At 39.6% G+C, this 20519-nt stretch overlaps 1 protein-coding gene across 1 annotated transcript; it reads left to right on the forward strand.

The window, feature by feature from the left end:
* Positions 1-3916: 3916 nt before the first annotated feature.
* On the forward strand, positions 3917-20023 carry LOC136694068 (zinc finger protein 345-like). Its single transcript, XM_066667423.1, has 2 exons — positions 3917-4032; positions 18142-20023. Exons 1-2 carry the CDS (start codon positions 3917-3919, stop codon positions 19673-19675), a joined length of 1650 nt encoding a protein of 549 aa, XP_066523520.1. The 3' UTR covers positions 19676-20023.
* Positions 20024-20519: the final 496 nt, after the last annotated feature.

A 20519-nucleotide genomic window follows, 5' to 3' on the forward strand; every position in this document is an offset into this window, starting at 1 on the left:
TCAACTGTATTGCACTGCCTTCAGCATGGAAGCATCTGAAGAGGAATCAGAATACACAGAGGACCCGGAGGTCAACGAGGAAGAGGAGCCTCCACACTCGGTTCGTCAAAGGAAGCCTACAGAGAAAATGCAGGCATATCAGGAGGAGGAGGCCCATAAAAGGAAAAACGACTTCTCAAAGTCTACGATCAATGAAAAAAACAAATCGTATAAAACATGCACAAAAGTCTCTCTCTCTCTCTCTCTCTCTCTCACGCAAACTCAAATATCTTTATTTGCATGAACTGTAAATAACAATCGTTGCCAAAGCAAATAACATTAAAGAATGAAATAAAGAAAATAAATAATTAATAACAAAAAACAATGAAAAAAACAACAAAAACTGATATAGATTTAGATACAGGACTCTGAGTGTGTCATTGGTGCAGTGTGGGACTGTTCTCTCAGGGTGTGACAGCTGTGAACGTATTTAGCAGACAATCCCACACACTCTGGAATCTCTCCCAAATACACACTCAGCAGATCTTCATCGTTCATGTTTTCATCGTCCAGTGAAGAGATGAGAGTCTTCACCGAGCGCAGGAACTCTGTCCTGAGGTGTGTGTGTTTGGGACAGGAAGAGAGAAAGTGCCGCTCTGTCTCTATCTCTCCTGAGCTGCAGTGAGGACAGAGCCGCTCCTCTCGGGGCTTCCGGTGTTTCCTCTGGCGCCCGCTCTCTCTCTCCAGGCTGTGGGCACTGAGTCTGTACAGTGTCAGTGTCTGTCTCTCTCTGGGGTGTTTAATTTGACTCAGGTAGTGTGTGAGTGTGTGTTCTCTGTTGAGTGATCTGTAACATTCTAATTTATTGTTTGATGAAAATTCTTGAAGCCAGTTTTTGATGTACTCTACCTGCTGGGTTCTGGGGATCATTTTAAGGTGTGTGTGTGTGAGAGGGTGAAGAGGATGTTAGTGTGAAGGTGGTGATTTTCTTTTGTCTGTCTGAGGGGGTCTCTGTGTGTGTGTGTGTGTGTGTGTGTGCAGTTATAGACGTATGCTGTGTCTGGGTGGGACTGGGAGAGGTGGGAGTGGAATTTCAGGGCTCTTTTTAACATGGGGAGAGAGAGAGAGGACACTCCCCCAGCTCCGCTCTGCAGCCGTGGTTTACTGTGTTTCTGTGGACTCTCAGGACGTCTTTACAAAACTCCAAGTGACATTTTTCTATTGGATTTTTGTCCCATATATTGTTCCCTTGGTAGATCACAGGTCCCCACACTTCACTACCATATAAAAGTGTGGGTTTAATTATTGAGTTAAATATTTTTATCCAGATTCGAGGGGGTAGGTTGAGTGTGTTTAGTGATTTTTTTTATGGTGAAATATGCTCTTCTTGCTTTTTCTACCAATGCATTCATAGTTTTACTGAATCTTCCAGATGCACTGATCAGCAGCCCCAGGTAGTAACACTCCGTGACGTGGTGTAGTGTCGTCTCCCCGAATGTAAAATGGAATTTGGATTTGTGAGATCTGGCCTTTTTTTGGAAAATCACAATCTTGGTTTTATCGACGTTAATGTCTATGGCCCAATTCTGACAGTACTCCTCCAGCACTGATAGATGTTGCTGCAGGGCTTGTGCTGTAGGAGCTAATAAAACCAAATCATCCGCATAAAGAAGGAGTTTTATCACTTTATTATTTAATTCTAATCCTAAATTTGTTGATTGTTGGAGAGCTTTGTCCAGTTTGTTTATGTAAATGTTGAATAGTGTTGGAGATAAGTTACAGCCTTGATGCACTCCACGCCCTTGTGTAAAACATTCTGTTCTTTTTTGGTCAATTTTAATTGCACATTTATTATCATTATATTTGGATTTAATTAATTCATAACCCCCAACCCTCCCCCCGCGCCAGACTCCAGTAACTGAAGGAACAGTCCTTTGTTCCAAACCCAATCAAAAGCTTTTTTAAAATCTACAAATCAAGCAGAAATGTTCCCCTTGTGTTTCTGAGGGACGTGTTTTTGAACGAGTGTGTGCAGAGTGTAAATATGATCGGAGGTTCGATGTTTAGGAAGAAAACCAGTTTGACTTTTTGATAGGACGTTGTGTTCAGTCAAATGCTTTAATACTCTGTTGTTCAGAACATTACAGAAGACTTTGCCCATATTGCTCTTTACACAAATTCCTCTGTAATTGTTTGGTCAGATGTGTCTCCGTGTTTATGGAGTGGGGTAATGAGGCCTCTGTTCCAGATCACTGGGAAAATTCCACTTTTTAATATTAAATTAATATAATTTTAGAACAGCCAGTTTAAATTGTGGACTGCTGTGTTTCAGCGTTTCGTTTTTGACGTTGTCCATTCCGCAGGCTTTTCTGTTTTTCAGTGCACTGAGTTTTTCTGTTAGTTCCTGGGTTGTAATGGGGTAGGGGAGTGAGCACTGAGTATCTTTAACAGCTGATTCTACGTCTCTTATGTTTTTTGAGATGTTGTCCTTGCTTTTTCCATTTTGTCAAATTGATTTTCCATGTACTGATTTTTTTTTATTTTGTTTTTCGTGAATTAATCTTTTGTATTGTTGTAATGCTTGGAAATATTCCTCCTTGCCTTGGTGGTCATTTGGATTTCTATGTTTTCTATTGGACAGTTTTCATAATCTTTTTTTTATGTTAAACATTCCTCATCAAGCTATTTTTCTTTCGGTTTTTAGTTTGATTTGGTTATTAATGTTTTAGATTTGATTGTTTTATCAGCTGGTAGAAAATCTTATTTAAACGATCTGTTGCTAGGTTTATGTCAGTGTTATTGGTTTGATCATTTGTTTGAAGGAATGTATCTAACAGTAGTTTAATATTTTCAGAGTCCAGTGCTGTTATGTAGTTGGTGATGCTCTGTTCCGTCCACCTGTGTGACTTGGGGAGAGAGTAAATGTCAGTGCTTGGTTCTTGTTTGTTTGTGTCTATTTTTGATTTGTTTTAAAGTGTAGAACTTTTTGGCAGTGATCAGAAAGATGTGATTGTGGTAAAACTACGAATGCATTGATGTATCCAGGGTTTACGTCTGTGATGGCGTAATCTACCACACTGCTGCCCAGAGCAGAGCAGTATGTGAATCTTCCCAGGGAGTCTCCTCTCGTCCTGCCGTTTACACTGTACAGACCCAGGCCTTTACACAGCTGAAGGATATGTTTTCCGTTTTTGTTCACTACACTGTCATAGCTTTGTCTCTGAGTGGTGGTACTTGTGTGGCAGGAGAGGAGTTGTTCAGGAATATGTAATAGTTTGTCTATGTGAATGTAATCATGTTCTCTGACAGTTCTTGGGTTTAAATCATCACACATTAAAATATCACCTAATCTCTGAAAATTGTTTATTTCTTTTTGAAGATTTTCAAAAATGTCTTCTTTGTAATAAGGTGAATTTGAGGGAGGTCAATAAATAGCACATAAATACACATCTTTTTAATTCTCTAACAATTTCATACTGATGTTAATCCATAAATAATTTTGACCTTTTTTTACTGGGGTTATGAATGATCTGTGTTCCTCTTTAAACCAAACAAGTAAACCACCAGGGTTTCTACCTCTCTCACACACTCACTCTCTCTCACACACACTCTCTCTCTCTCTCTCACACACACACACACACACACATATTATGAAGGTGAAGTACAAAAATTTAGAAAAAGATTGTCTGCTGTCCGGAAGGTCTCTATTGGCATTGACCTGTGGACAAAAACAGGGCTCACTGCGTCATTCCTGGTTATAAGTTCATGATACTTTTGTGTTGAACAAAGTAAACCAGAACACACATTGTTGACCCTTGAACAAGTAGCCCACCCACTCACTGCACCGTCAATCAAAGCATGTGTGGATAAATGTATGCAAGAATGGGGCAAACCAAATGAGAAAATCATCACAGTAATAACAGACAATGGGAGCAACATGGTGGCAGCATTTAAACACACCACACCAGAAGGAGAAGACCCCACCTCTGAGGATTCAGAAGACTCCCCACTAATGGAAATTTACTCTGACTCTGAAACAGATGATGACTTGCGGTGAGCAATTTTTAAATTAGTTTTACATTATGAATGCATAAATATGTCTGAGACTGAATGCTCTAGTGCAGTATCTCTTTCTCCTCACTGTATTTGTATTCTGTTTAGATAATAGTTCAGTTAATAAAATAGACAGTTAATCAATGTAGTGTTTGTGTGATTAATATTGATTAATTAATACTGAAGAAAAAGCATTTACATTTGACACCCTTTTTATTTTAGTCGATTGAATTGACCGTAGATTTAGTCGACTATATTCTTATGATAATTAGTCAACTAAAACTAAAAACAATTCAGATGACTAAATTATGACTAAAACTAAATGACAGTTTAGTCAAAAGACTAAGACTAAAACTAAATCAAAATTTGCTGTCAAAATTCACACTGAAGTGGACTGATCCCAAGGAGGATTTTTTTGTGATAGGTCAGAGAAATCCCTTCTTTCAAATGAAATAAACCCGTCTTCGGAGTTCATTCACACTTACCGTGTAAACACAGCGAATTCCAGGTAAATTAAAATAAAGAATAAACAAAATAAGTGTCACTTTGTATGTGACAAACAAATGAATGTAAAACACATGTGAGAATTATAATTCTGTAAGAAAACACGTTCATTTACGCTTATGTAAATAGACCAAATGCTGCTGTTATGTGTAAATGGAACATTCAAGTGTAGCCTGTTGCTAATCTGAGTGTGAATGGCATGTTGTACATTAGTATGTGAGGCTCCTGTACCATAAGTGTAGCTTATTGTCATGCTATAATGTGTAAATGGCTGTATATGTTTAGCCTATTGTGGTAATGTAATGTGTAAAAGGCCTGTGTAAATGTGATAGCGTCATGCTATGTAGCTTGTTGCACTATGTACTGCTAATGTAAATCCTTATAACTGTTCACATTTTGTTATTTTTCAGAAATGTGAAAAACATTACACCTCCACCCAAAAAAACATGCCGTCTGTCCAGTCTACAACCACCACCAGGCAGAACAGAAACTTAAGTGCAGTATTAAGAGGTGTTCACTGTTCTGAGTTTATACGTATGTTCTGTGTCTGTGCTCCAAAGAGGGAGATGTTTAGGATGAGCTGCCAGTAAGGATAAGAGATAATACATTTTCTTCTCTCTCTCAGTCCCTTGAATGTGCAAATGTAAACTTTTCCATCATCTGTCTTCACAATACAGTAAATACACAACAGTGTAAATACTGTACTTGAGTTATTACTAAATATTTGCAGGGGCTGCTCCAATATATACTGCTATGTAAATCTTTGTTACTGCTCACAGGACAATTACTCACATTTAATTTATTACTGTGTTCAGCCACCATCCTGGAAAACCGAAGTAAATGTGATGTCTACCTTTGCATGCAATCAGACAGAAACTGTTTTGGAGCTTTGCATCTTTTGCAGAATTGACTCATACATATATACACACAAGGACATATAGTACGACTGTCTTTATTATTTAAAGGCAGGGGCGCACACTATGGGGGGAGACTGACTGGACAGTGCTTCGCTGCAGAGTTGTTATGGAGCTATGAGGTGGTAGCAACTATCCCACCGTAGTATTAAACTCTTACAGTGTAATTAATGTAAATGTTGTACATATTGTTTGGCCATATTCGTTGTAGATATGTGTTTTGTTGCTGATTTTTTTTCTGTGTCACAATAAACACTTAAAAAGGGAGGTTTACCTGTTTTCCAAGCCTTTTTACACCTCATCAACACCTCTCTCAGGTAACTTCCTGACCACTCCTCCACACATTGCCACATAAAGCTTCTCTAGAACTATATAAATATTTTGTATGAACGTTAAGAGTTGATGGAGGTCTGATTTAATATGAAAGGTAATCAGCTATGGACTTTGAATTTAAATAAGACACAGTTTGCTGAAATAGATTTTTGAGTAGAACTGAATGAATTGAAGTTACATCAACTACAACACAATGTGAAATATGTCTAAATCATGTTATGTGCCTTGGTATGTTCTTTCTGTGTGTGTCTGTATATGTGTGTCTATGTATGTGGTGTGTGTTTGTATTCCTTACAGTTCCACTGTTTTCCAGTCCCTCCAATTCCATATGCCATGCTTTGGTTCTTCAAACATTCAGATATAGCGCTGTATTGGAACAAATCCCAGGAGAGAAATCCTTGCTTTTTGTATTGCTGATGTTTGTGTTTACTTTGTGTGTGTGTTATATCGTGTACCTCACTTTGTTATCTCGTTCCTCGATGCTGATTTCTGTCTCTTTCTTTTGACCTTTTTGCTGATTGTAGAAATATTGTAAACATAGACAGTGCCAGGGTTTTTTTATTCTGTGTTCATATGTCAGGGAGTTAGGGAAGCATATTTGTCTTTTGCTTTGGTTCACTGCTGGGTAAGGTATTTATTTGTTTAGCTGGGTTTTTGTTTGTTGTTATGGCCTGGGTCACTCCTGAAGTTCTTGTATCAATGTTTGTCTTCACTTTGATTGTCAACCAATTTGAGTATTTTGTTCTTTTCATTTCTTCTCATCATACATTTACTGTCAGTAAATCACTACATACACTGCCATGGCCCCTTTCCCCTTGACAAGGTTGTAACAATCATGAAACTGAACAAAGGAATCATATTAAGCTGGTTAAAGTAAGTGATTTTAGACTTTAACCGTGTCTGTGGAGATTCTTTTCCATCACCTGTCTTCACAATACAGTAAATAAACAACTGTTTAAATACTGTACTTGAATTATTAGTAAATATTTGCTCACATGGCAACTACTCACATTTAATATTTTTCTGTGTTCAGCCACCCTCATGAAAAACAGAGGTATGGTATTTATTTGTTCAGCTGGGTTTTTGTTTGTTGTTATGGTCTGGGTCACTCCTGAAGTTGTTGTATCAATGTTTGTCTTCACTTTGATTGTCAACCAATTTGAGTATCTAGTTCTTTTCATTTCTTCCCATCATACATTTACTCTCAGTAAATCACCACATACACTGCCATGGCCCCATTCCCCTAGACGAGGTCGTAACAATCATGATAACTGAACAAAGGAATCATAGCTGTGTAAATGCTATGAAAATGTAATTAAGCTGGTTAAAGTAAGTGATTTTAGTAGAATCAAATCAAATCAAATTTATTTATATAGTGCCTTTTACAACTGATGTCACAAAGCAGCTTCACAGAATTCCAGTAAAGACAAAGTTTTAACATGAAATATAAAAATGTAAAGAATGTAAATCCCCAGGTGAGTGAGGCCAAGGGCGCCAGTGGCACAGAGAAACTCCCTCAGAGCTGAGGAAGAGACCTTTGAGGAACCAAGGCTCACAAGGGGGACCTATCCTCTCGTGAATCTACTGGTAGTAACAGTTAGGAATCTGTGAAAACTTCAGTGTAGGGGGCGTGCAGCTCCAAGGCAAGTGGTGGTGGCTGGAGCATGGGCAGCTGGTCTTAAAATTATTAAAATCTTAAAATTATATTTAATCTCTTTAGGTGTATGTAAAGCAGACAACTACCAAAAGCTAAATGAAATAAATGAGTTTTTAGCCTAGATTTGAAGATTGTCCCAAACATTTTCTGGAAGATCATTCCAGAGTTGGGGGCTTTATAATAAAAAGTTCTTCCCCCAGCTGAGGCCTTCTGAATTCTGAGAACTATTAAAAGTCCAGTACACTGTGATCTGAGTAATCGTGGAGGCTCATAATAGGAAATAGTATCTTGAAGGTATTCAGGAGCGAGCCCATGTAGAGCTTTATACGTTAATAACAGAATTTTGTAATCGATGCAGAATTTAACAAGCAGCCAACGAAGTGACGATAGAACTGGACTGATATGTTCAAATTCTCTAGTTTTAGTGAGGACCCTGGCTGCAGCATTTTGATCTAGTTGAAGTTTTCTTAAATTGCTGCTGGTGCGTCCTGACAGTAGTGCGTTACAATAGTCAAGCCTTGAAGTAATAAAGGCATGTACTAATGTTTCTGCGTCCTGCAGGGATAAGTCATTTCTAATCTTGGCGATGTTGTTAAGATGTAAAAAAGCTGTCCTAGTGATTATTGCCTATGTGCTGATCAAACGATAAATCTGGGTCAATTATGAAGCCAAGGTTTTTTGCTGCTGAACCAGGTTTAACTGTAAAGTCAGCAATATTTAAAGTAAAATCTGATAATTTATTTCTTGCCACCTTTGGACCCAAAAGCAGGACCTCTGTTTTGTTGCTGTTTAGAAGGAGGAAGTTACGCAACATCCAGCCTTTCAAGTCTTTTACACAGTCCTCTATTTTCTTTAATCTGTGTTTGCCATTGGGCTTGGCTGAAATATACAGTTATGTGTCATCTGCGTATTAGTGAAAGTTAATGTCATGGTTTCTTATAACTGTGCCTAGTGGTAACATACATAATGTATGTTTTTTGGTATAAATGTTTACATAAGGTTTTTTGGTGAGCTGGCAACCCGTTTGGCTGTTTCTGTACCCGTTTGGAAGCTGTTTTGATCGCTCGGGTTTTCCTGTTTACTCGTTTCCATTGTTATTTCTATATTTATATCTGTTTTTATAACCTACTAACCATCCATAGATCTATCTTTTAGATTGTCTCCGCAGGAATATTCATTACAGAGGCACTAAAACTGCCACCGGACCCTGGAGTAACGTTCTTGGTGTAAGTTACTAAAATCAACTAAAAGCAGTAAGTACCTGCAATTCCATGGCTACTACTGGCTGTTTTGCCTGCTCAGAGTGTGGCATGTTTAGTTTAACCCCCTTTTCCACCTCTAGCGATAAAGATAGTGGTTGTGTTTGTACGAAGTGTCAGCTAGTAAGCTCTATGGTGGATAAAGTGGACCAGTTAGAAGTGCACATCCGGAGCTTATTATTGTTAAGGGATAAACAACGAGATTCAGTGTTAGCAACTCCGGGTGCCTTAGAGAGAGTTAGCACCCCCACGACTCCGGCGTTAGAGCCCTCACAGCGGGGTGAATGGGTGACATCTCGGCGTCATAGCCGGACAGCTAAGGCTGATGCTAACGCTGAGGCCAAAGCTAGCCCACCGGGACACCACGCTCCTCCGATTCGCGTGTCAAACGGGTTTGCCCTGCTCAGCGAAGCACACGCTGAGGAACCTGTTAAGAGTGCTCTGGTTATAGGAGACTCTATTGTTTGACACATGAAATTAGCTACTCCTTTAGGGGCGCCGGCAGTAACAGTTAGCTGTTTATTGGGAGCCAGAGCGCCGGATATTAGTGGCAACCTTAGACTGTTAGCTAATAGGAGATATTCGAGGGTAGTCATTCATGTAGGGGCCAATGATATTCGTCTGCGGCAGTCTGAGGTAACTAAGGGTAATATTACAGAGGTGATTAAACTGGCCCAGACGATGTCCGATGCCGTAATCTGCTCTGGCCGACTGACTTACTTTCTTGCAGCATAGCACATAGTCTTTTAGTTAGTCAGCAGAGTAGTGTAGATAGCTGCTGACAATCCAGAGCCGGGACCAGGCAGCAGACAGACAGGCTAAACCGACCGTCTGCGAACTGTCTTGAGGCGTCACCCAGGTTCAACTGTATTGAGACTGTGTCTTTCCCCCGAACTAAATGTAAAAGTAGAAAAACAAAATCAGCCTGTTTCAGCAACCTAATCAATATTAAATCATACACAACACCTAGCAGCAACACCTCAGAACTAAAATTTGGGTTACTCAACATAAGATTACTAAACTCAAAAGCACTCATCGTAAATGATATTATAAGTGATCATAAATTCAATGTTTTCTGTCTCACGGAAACGTGGGTTAGACCAAATGAATATTTAGCACTAAATGAAGCCACCCCCCTAGGCTATAATTATGCACATAGCCCAAGAATATCAGGCAAAGGAGGTGGAGTATGTGTAATTTACCAAAATACCCTAGAAATTAGTCTTAAACAATGTGACACCTTCTCTTCTTTTGAGGTTCTCTCCACTATTATTACAAATCCGGTCACAAAAAAGGACGCATTTTTATTATGCAACATTTACAGACCACCAGGGCCTTACTTAGAATTTCTGAAAGAATTCAGCGATTTTGCTACAAACCTAGCGGTGTGCAATCATAAAGTTATAATTGTAGGAGATTTCAATATCCATTTTGAGAAGGAAAGTGACCCACTAAAAAAGGCATTTACCTCAATCTTAGACTCTATTGGTATTACTCAAAATGTAACAGGGCCTACACACTACTGCAGCCACACTTTAGACTTAGTTCTGACACTAGGTCTTAACATTGACAAAATTAATATCTTACCGCAATCCTCAGCAATCTCCGATCATTACTTAATTTCATATGAGCTATGTTTTAGCCATAATATATGTAAGAACCCTCGCTATTCTACAAAGCGTATAATAAAACCATCTACCGCCCTACAATTTATAGAAAACCTACCAGAACTATCAACCCCAGTTCCAACTCCATCAGACCCAATGGACCTAGATGTACTAACTGATTACCTAGAAAATACCTGTCGATCTACTTTAGAAAAGGTAGCACCACTTAAACATAAAAGTATAAGACAGAAAAAGCTCGCACCATGGTATAATGATAAGACCCGTACTTTAAAACAAACATTACGAAAACTAGAGCAGAAATGCCGATCAACCAAGCTTGAAGTGTTCCATTCTGCCTGGAAGGACAGCCTTATAGAGTATAGAAATGCCCTCACTAAAGCTCGCTCAGCATATCTGGCCTCGCTGATCTCCCATAATAAAAATAATCCGAGAGCACTGTTTAGTGTGTTTTCTAGAATTACAAAAAAAATCAAGCAGGTTCTGAACAACTAATTCCAGCAACTCTCACCAGTAAAGATTTTATGGACTTTTTTAATAATAAATTTGAGAATATTAGACAACAAACTCAAGCCACAGGATCAAATCCATCCTGGCTGCCACCCGATGTGAATGATATAAAACATAATATAACTGTAAAATAAAGACTTGAAACCTTTTACCCACTCCCACAATTAGAACTAGAGAAGATTATCACCTCCGCAAACTGTACAACTTGCACACTTGATGCAATTCCCACAAAGTTGCTCAAAGAAGTACTACCAGCTATTATTGATCCTCTTTTAACTATAGTAAACTCATCCCTTAGTCTGGGCCATGTACCCAAAGCTTTTAAACTAGCAGTTATTAAACCTATGATCAAGAAACCAAATCTTGATGCTAGTACACTGTCTAATTACAGGCCTATTTCTAATTTGCCATTTCTGTCCAAGATCTTAGAAAGAGCTGTGGCCCAACAACTTAGTTCATATCTACATAAGAATCATATATATGAAAAATTCCAATCTGGATTCAGGCAACATCATAGTACAGAGACAGCTCTAGTCAAGATAACAAATGATCTTCTTCTTGCCTCTGATCAAGGCCACGTGTCCCTGTTGGTGCTTCTTGACCTAAGCGCAGCCTTCGATACAATAGACCACAATATTCTCATAGAAAGGTTAGAAAACTTGGTTGGAATCACAGGGACAGCCCTATTATGGTTCAAATCTTACTTAACGGAACGTTATCAATTCATAAAAGTAAACAATCTAAATTCAAATTATTCTAAAGTAGGATTTGGAATTCCACAAGGCTCTATTTTAGGACCATTATTATTTACATTATACATGTTACCGCTAGGCACAGTTATAAGAAACCATGACATTAACTTTCACTGTTACGCAGACGACACGCAATTGTATATTTCAGCCAAGCCCGATGACAAACACAGATTAAAGAAAATAGAGGACTGTGTAAAAGACGTGAAAGGCTGGATGTTGCGTAACTTCCTCCTTCTAAACAGCAACAAAACAGAGGTCCTGCTTTTGGGTCCAAAAGTGGCAAGAAATAAATTATCAGATTTAAATTTAAATCTAGCTGACTTTCCAGTTAAACCTGGTTCAGCAGCAAAAAATCTTGGTGTCATAATTGACCCGGATTTATCATTTGATCAACACATAGGTAGTATCACTAGGACAGCTTTTTTACATCTTCGCAATATTGCTAAGATTAGAAATGCCTTATCCCTTCAGGACGCAGAAACATTAGTACATGCCTTTATTACTTCAAGGCTTGACTACTGTAACGCACTACTGTCAGGATGCACCAGCAGCAATTTAAGAAAACTTCAATTAGTTCAAAATGCTGCAGCTAGGGTCCTCACTAAAACTAGAAAATTTGAACATATCAGCCCAGTTCTATCATCACTTCATTGGCTGCCTGTTAAATTCCGCATTGACTACAAAATTTTGTTATTAACATATAAAGCTCTACATGGGCTTGCTCCTGAATATCTTCAAGATACTATTTCCTATTATGTGCCTCCACGTTCACTCAGATCACAGAATACTGGATTTTTAATTGTTCCCAGAAATCAGAAGGCCTCAGCTGGGGGAAGAGCCTTTTCTTATAAAGCCCCCAGACTCTGGAATTATCTTCCAGAAAATGTTCGGGACTCAGACACAGTCGCAATCTTCAAATCTAGGCTAAAAACACATTTGTTTAGTTTATCTTTTGGTAGCTAATGCTCCCCCATAGATAAAGGCGGCAGATCCGGGGGGTCCATGGACACAGGGAATTATAGTAAACTGAGACGCTGGTGCTGTCGTCCCGCCGCTTCTCCCGATCACTCAGGTTTGTTGACGGTGGAGCGGAGGGATGTCAGTGTTTCAGGATGCTCCCGTGTCTGCGTGTCCTCCTGGTTCTCTCCTTTTAGTTAAAGCTGTCATAGTCAGATCTGCTGGAGTCATTAGCCACACTCTGGAAATTTATATATTTTCTACTTTACAAACACAAAACAGTTCAAAACTAATTCCATCCCTTTACATCTTTCCGAGTAAACAACTGCCCACCTGTCTGTCTGGACACTGATGGATGACTGTCGAGACCCTCCTCCACGCTTCAGACCAGCTGCCCACGCTCCAGCAACCACCAAGTGCCTTGAAGCTGTCCCTACACTGAAGTTCTCATGGACTACTAACTATCATCACCAGTAGATTGACCAGAGGAGGATGGGTCACCCCTTGTGAGCCTTGGTTCCTCCCAAAGTTTCTTCCTCAGCTGGGGGAGTTTTTCCTTGCCACTGTCGCCCCTGGCTTGCTCACTTGAGGGTTTTACATTTGTTTTTACATTTCATGTCAAATCTTTGTCTTACTGGAATTCTGTGAAGCTGCTTTGTGACAACATCAGTTGTGAAAAGCGCTATATAAATAAATTTGATTGATTTGATTTGATAAATAATAATGGTCCTAAAATTGAGCCTTGTGGAGTTCCAAACCTTACTTCAGAATAATTGAAAGATAGATTGTTGACTTTTACAAACTGATAATGTTCCGTTAAGTAAGATTTGAACCATTGTCATCTAGATATATATTGAGTAGGTTTTGTGCAATTAAATTATTGTTTTATATCTTTTAAATATGTTTACTCTTACTCACGATTGAGTCTGAGGTGAGTTAAGGTGTCATTTAAGGTAGAATGTAAATTATGAAGTACTGTTTATACCATGTATACTGATTGTTCGTAGAACATTTTATATTATATGATATATTTTGTTGAATATAATTATCTTAAATTGGTATTTGTTAACATTGTTTAACCAACGTTTGTGCACTTTGTGTAGACAAGGAAAATAAATGGTCCACCTTACTGTGATGAGTGGTATCTTTACAGAGTAAACCAGGAAAACAGTTGTCTGCATAATCCAGCCCACTCCCTGTTGTTTCCTTGTACTTACAGTGTAAGAAGCAGAGAACTGTGAGGAACTACATATTTCAGTCCACTCCCCATTGTTTCACTGTAGTTACACTAAGAAGGAGTGAACTATGAGGAACTACATAATCCAGCCATTCTCTGTTGTTTCCCTGTATTAGTGGTGTAAGGAGGAGAGAACAATAATTACTTTGTGGTTTCTATATAATTATTGAAAAAATAAAATGTGTATAAAGCTTTGCATGTCTTATTATTGTGTTATATACATATATCATGGCTAAGACGTAGCTCATATGAAATTAGTTAATGGTCAGAGATTGCTGAAGTTTGTGTGTAATATTAAGTTTGTCTATGTTAAGACCTAGTGTCAAAACTAAGTCTGAAGTGTGACTATAATAGTGTGTAGGCACTGTTAATTTTTGAGTAATACCAACAGAGTCTGGGATTGGAGTAAAAGCCTTTTCAGTGGGTCATCTTCCTTCTCAAAATTGATATTGAAAACTCCTACAATTATAACTTTGTGATTGCACACAGCTAGGTTTGCAGCGAAATCACTGAATTCTTTTAGAAATTCTCAGTAGAGCCCTAGAGGTCTGTAAATGTTACATAATAAAAATGTCTTCTTTTTTGTGAGCGGATTTGTCATAATGGTGGAGTGAAACTCAAAAGAAGTGAAGGTGTCACATTGTTTATGACTGATATCTAGAGTATTTTGGTAAATTACACATACTTCACCTCCTTTGCCTGATAATCTTGGGCTATGCTCATGATTACAGTCTAGAGTTGTGGCTCAGTTTAGTGCTGAATATTCATCTGATCTAAATCTAATCTGAGGTGTTGCTGCTATCATCTGAATATGATTTAATATTGATTAGGTTGTTGAAACGAGCTGATTGAGTTTTTCTACCTTTACATTTAATTCGGGGCAAAGGCATAGTTTCAATCCAGATGAAACTAGGTGACGTCTCAAGGCAGTTCGCAGACGGTCGGTTTAGCCCGTCTGTCTGCGGCCTGGTCCCGGCTCTGGATTGTCAGCAGATGTTTTTATTGACTCTGCTGACGTAGCATCAAGCTGCTTCTTGAGTAACTAATTAAAATAATTGCTTGTTGAAAGCAATAGCGTGGTGTTTAATACTATAAATGTGTATATTCATCATACTACATTTATCATAAAAATCACATCTAAAGTGTTCAGACTAAAGTAAATTATCCTACAGATTATAAAGAGATAAAGCAGCAGGTTAATAAAACACTTATGTTAACTTTGCAACATTATTCAATATGTAAGTAAATACCACCATCTACTGGCAAAATGTTGCAACTTTAGTGAAAAGGTCAAGATGTTGTAGAATAACGTCTGTACAGGTAAATAAAATAAAGTAAACAAACAAAGAACCCAAAATCAAGCAAACAAAAAAATAAAACTCTGTAGACCTAAAAATATGCTGTCTGTACATGAAAAAAACAACCTCTTTAGATGTAAAAACATGCTGTACACTGAAAAAAAAAATTCTGTAGACATAAAAGAAACAATACAACAACACGCACATACTTTTCGTCTGTACACGTCATATTTTTAGGTTACAGGCATTAGGTTTAAGACGATTTTGGCCCCAAATGCATGCCATGCACGTTATTTTCCGGCCCACTGTATGGAATAACCACATGACTGAAAACAACCTATTGGAATGATGCTCTGGACTGTCTCTGTGGGGACTGTACATTAGGAGAGCAGCTTTTTCCAGCCAATCGTGTGAGAGGGGGCGGGCGTTGTGGTGTGTGTGTGAGAGAGAGAGAGAGAAGCAGGAGGAGAGCTGTGTGTTGGAGAGAAATCAAGTCCTGTTTTTTTTTACTGAAGGTAAAGATGTGTTACACCTCGTTTATACCGTGTTTTACTGAAGATAAACGAGTTTAAGATGTTTACACCTCGTTTATACCGTGTTTTACAGAAGATAAACGCGTTTAAGATATTTACACCTCGTTTATACCGTGTTTTACAGAAGATAAACGCGTTTAAAATGTTTACACCTCGTTTATACCGTGTTTTACTGAAGATAAACGCGTTTAAGATGTTTACACCTCGTTTATACCGTGTTTTACTGAAGATAAACGCGTTTAAGATATTTACACCTCGTTTATACCGTGTTTTACTGAAGATAAACGTGTTTAAGATATTTACACCTCGTTTATACCGTGTTTTACAGAAGATAAACGCGTTTAAGATATTTACACCTCGTTTATACCGTGTTTTACAGAAGATAAACGCGTTTAAAATGTTTACACCTCGTTTATACCGTGTTTTACTGAAGATAAACGCGTTTAAGATGTTTACACCTCGTTTATACCGTGTTTTACTGAAGATAAACGCGTTTAAGATATTTACACCTCGTTTATACCGTGTTTTACTGAAGATAAACGTGTTTAAGATATTTACACCTCGTTTATACCGTGTTTTACAGAAGATAAACGCGTTTAAGATATTTACACCTCGTTTATACCGTGTTTTACTGAAGATAAACGCGTTTAAGATATTTACACCTCGTTTATACCGTGTTTTACTGAAGATAAACGCGTTTAAGATGTTTACACCTCGTTTATACCGTGTTTTACTGAAGATAAACGCGTTTAAGATGTTTACACCTCGTTTATACCGTGTTTTACTGAAGATAAACGTGTTTAAGATATTTACACCCCGTTTATACCGTGTTTTACTGAAGATAAACGAGTTTAAGATATTTACACCCCGTTTATACCGTGTTTTACTGAAGATAAACGCGTTTAAGATATTTACACCTCGTTTATACCGTGTTTTACTGAAGATTAACGAGTTTAAGGTATGTACACACCGTGTAAGAATGATTAAGAAAAGGGGTGGGGTTAGACACTTTTAAGGGGGGGGGGCGACCTCTGAGAGGGGACTTCCGGGTCGCGATTGCGTTTTGAGAGGCTTCCAGGTTGAGACAGGAGAGAGGAGGAGGTCGGGGCCTGGTGTGTGTGCGCGTCGGACTGGGGACCTGTTGCGGCCGTTGTTGATTGTGGGGAGCGGAGGTGAAAGGGTGAACGGCCCTGGACTGTGATAATTTCCGGTGGGCAGAGGAGCGTCGGGCGTGGAGGAGTTCATCGGGCGCTGCTCGAAGTGGAACCTACGCAGGCTTTGTCTGGGCACCTTCCAGATTGAGCCGGGTCAGTCCGGTCCTGGTCAGACTATTTTTATTGAGTCCATGCTGATGATGATAAACTGTGTGTTGCCCGTTTTGTGGTGTATTTAGGGGACTAATTATTCATACTGACTCTCAGATTTTCACAACTTCTTACGTACTTTTAATTATTACATAAGAGTGTAGTTTTATAGTGTTCTTTAATGTTTGGCGTGGGATTTCCCTTTTTATAACCTGAATACTCGTTATTCCTTATATAACTAGTAGTTTTGGTCCACTTTTGATGACTTCCTGGAGTAGCTGTAGAGGAGGATTAGGTCAAATACAGGGAGGTATTTCATGGTGTTGTGCAAAATAAAAGATTGTTTCATATTAATCAGACCTCGTCTGTTTGTGCGTTATTTTTGGGGTTATAATCGAATTTTGTGTCCAGACCTTCCTGGCTGCGTCTACTCCTAGCAAAGAGAGTCCCTACAACCGTTTATACCGTGTTTTACAGAAGATAAACGCATTTAAGGTGTTTACACCATGTTTATACCGTGTATTACGGAAGATAAATGTGTTTAACATATTTACACCCCGTTTATTCTGTGTTTTATTGAAGATAAACGCATTTAAGATATTTACACCCCATATATAAACCGTGTTTTACTGAAGATACCTGGGCTAACTTGTCTATATCAATTATATTGATTATTTTTATTCTGTTATGTCCCAACTGTGTGTTCATGTACTCCCTCCACACTACCCAGCTGTAGTCACCTGATTCTGCCCCTATCTGCCATATGGACCCAACCTAAATGCCAAATCAGACCAAGTGACTGGAGCAGCTAGTGTCTGGTTTTGGACGTGCTGTGTTTTGAGTATAATTAAGACGACCCTGAACATAAGTTAAATGTAAGCAATCTCTCAGTGACATAAGAAAAACTCCCATATTTAATACTGGAGCAAATTTGAGCACTAAACTATGAGGGTCAAAAATACAAAAACAAAATAATCATTCATTAATCGTAATCGTGGTAAAATGTACAATTAATCGTGATTATTGATTTGCACTTATATTGCCCAGCCCTAGATGTTGCACTATTCCTGCACCATGAGTTGTCAACACTGACTTATTTTTTGCTGTTTCAGTAGCAGTACTTAAGGTGGAACTGACTACAAATTCAGGAGAATATTGGTGTCCAATAGAGAGCCAGGGGAGAGAGAATTTAACTAATTTATTTTTGTTTCTTTATTGTCTTCCAGGACAGAAGACCATCTCTTTGGATACATTCTCTGGCTCCTGTTGTTCAAGTTTTTCCACAGGTGCATCAAGAAACATTTCCAAGTGGAATATAACACAATGTTGAGATCAGGAGGGATTAAATGTGAGGATATGGAGGACAGAAGCTCCAGTTCTCAGGAAACATCCTTGGATACTCCCCACAACCATACATCCAACAGGAAATCTCAGACAAGTGAAAACAAACGGAAAACTTATGACTGTGGAGAGTGTGGGAGGAGTTTTACTCAACAGGGTAATCTCAAAACACACCAGCGCATTCACACAGGAGAGAAACCGTATCACTGTTCAGAGTGTGGGAAGAGTTTTACTGAACAGGGTAATCTCAAAACACACCAGCGCATTCACACAGGAGAGAAACCGTATCACTGTTCAGAGTGTGGGAAGAGTTTTACTGTACAGGGTCATCTCCAAAGACACCAGCGCATTCACACAGGAGAGAAACCGTATCACTGTTCAGAGTGTGGGAAGAGTTTTAGTCGACAGGGTCATCTCAAAACACACCAGCGCATTCACACAGGAGAGAAACCGTATCACTGTTCAAAGTGTGGGAAGAGTTTTACTGTACAGGGTCATCTCAAAACACACCAGCGCATTCACACAGGAGAGAAACCGTATCACTGTTCAGAGTGTGGGAAGAGTTTTACTGTACAGGGTAATCTCCAAAAACACCAACGGATTCACACAGGAGAGAAACCGTATTACTGTTCAGAGTGTGGGAAGAGTTTTACTGTACAGGGTAGTCTCCAAACACACCAGCGCATTCACACAGGAGAGAAACCGTATCACTGTTCAGAGTGTGGGAAGAGTTTTACTGTTCAGAGTAGTCTCCAAACACACCAGCGCATTCACACAGGAGAGAAACCGTATCACTGTTCAGAGTGTGGGAAGAGTTTTACTGTACAGGGTCGTCTCCGAAGACACCAGCGCATTCACACAGGAGAGAAACCGTATCAATGTTCAGAGTGTGGGATGAGTTTTACTGAACAGGGTAGTCTCAAAACACACCAGCACATTCACACAGGACAGAAACCGTATCACTGTTCAGAATGTGGGAAGAGTTTTACTGTACAGGGTCATCTCAAAACACACCAGCGCATTCACACAGGAGAGAAACCGTATCACTGTTCAGAGTGTGGGAAGAGTTTTACTGTACAGCGGAGTCTCCAAACACACCAGCGCATTCACACAGGAGAGAAACCGTATCACTGTTCAGAGTGTGGGAAGAGTTTTACCGAACAGGGTAGTCTCCAAAGACACCAGCGCATTCACACAGGAGAGAAACCGTATTACTGTTCAGAGTGTGGGATGAGTTTTACTGAACAGGGTAGTCTCCAAAGACACCAGCGCATTCACACAGGAGAGAAACCGTATCAATGTTCAGAGTGTGGGAGGAGTTTTAGTCGTCAGAGTTCTGTCCGGAAACATCACTGCGTTTACCCAGAACCAGAAAGGTTAGCACTGAGTGAGGGATTACCTTCAGAGATTGGGATTTAATTATTGTATTGGGTCAAATTCAATGTAAAAAATATCCTTAAAGCTGAATTGTGTAGTGCTTGGGAATTTGGAGACGTCTGATTGAACTGTGTGATACCAGATGCCACGGACTGTTTATGGAACTTTTATTTTTATTTTCAAGATGTGACCCCAGAATTAGGGCGGCACGGTGGCGCAGCAGGTAGTGTCGCAGTCACACAGCTCCAGGGGCCTGGAGGTTGTGGGTTCGATTCCCGCTCCGGGTGACTGTCTGTGAGGAGTTGGTGTGTTCTCCCCGTGTCCGCGTGGGTTTCCTCCGGGTGCTCCGGTTTCCTCCCACAGTCCAAAAACACACGTTGCAGGTGGATTGGTGACTCGAAAGTGTCCGTAGGTGTGAGTGTGTGAGTGAATGTGTGTGTGTCTGTGTTGCCCTGTGAAGGACTGGCGTCCCCTCCAGGGTGTATTCCCGCCTTGCGCCCGATGATTCCAGGTAGGCTCTGGACCCCCCGCGACCCTAAATTGGATAAGCGGTTACAGATAATGGATGGATGGAAGATGTGACCTCAGAATTAATTATTACAGGTCCTATTTACCGCGGTGTTTCACCGTTCTCCAAATAGAGACAATACAACTCTGTATTGAGCTTCTACTGCCCATCTGCCCCCCATCATCACCATTCCTCCCTATTTCTGGGGCTGGACTGTATACCCTTGGAAGGGGAAAGATCAGTGTTGATGGAGCTATTAGTCTCACGAAGCACAGGAGTTACGGGGCTGTGCTACCAGGACCTCAGCACACATCCAGACAGACTCCTCATTCTGATCGCCTTGAAGGGCATACCTGCTTATCACTGCAGCAAGACAAG

Source organism: Hoplias malabaricus, chromosome 4 (assembly GCF_029633855.1).
Source record: "Hoplias malabaricus isolate fHopMal1 chromosome 4, fHopMal1.hap1, whole genome shotgun sequence".
Classification (NCBI taxonomy): domain Eukaryota; kingdom Metazoa; phylum Chordata; class Actinopteri; order Characiformes; family Erythrinidae; genus Hoplias; species Hoplias malabaricus.

Excerpts from the sequence above, each read along its gene's own strand:
- LOC136694068 (XM_066667423.1), top strand. The coding sequence starts at position 3,917 with ATGGTGGCAGCATTTAAACACACCACACCAGAAGGAGAAGACCCCACC. Across the intron at positions 4,033-18,141 it reads GAAACAGATGATGACTTGCG|GACAGAAGACCATCTCTTTG; the intron begins GTGAGCAATTTT and ends ATTGTCTTCCAG.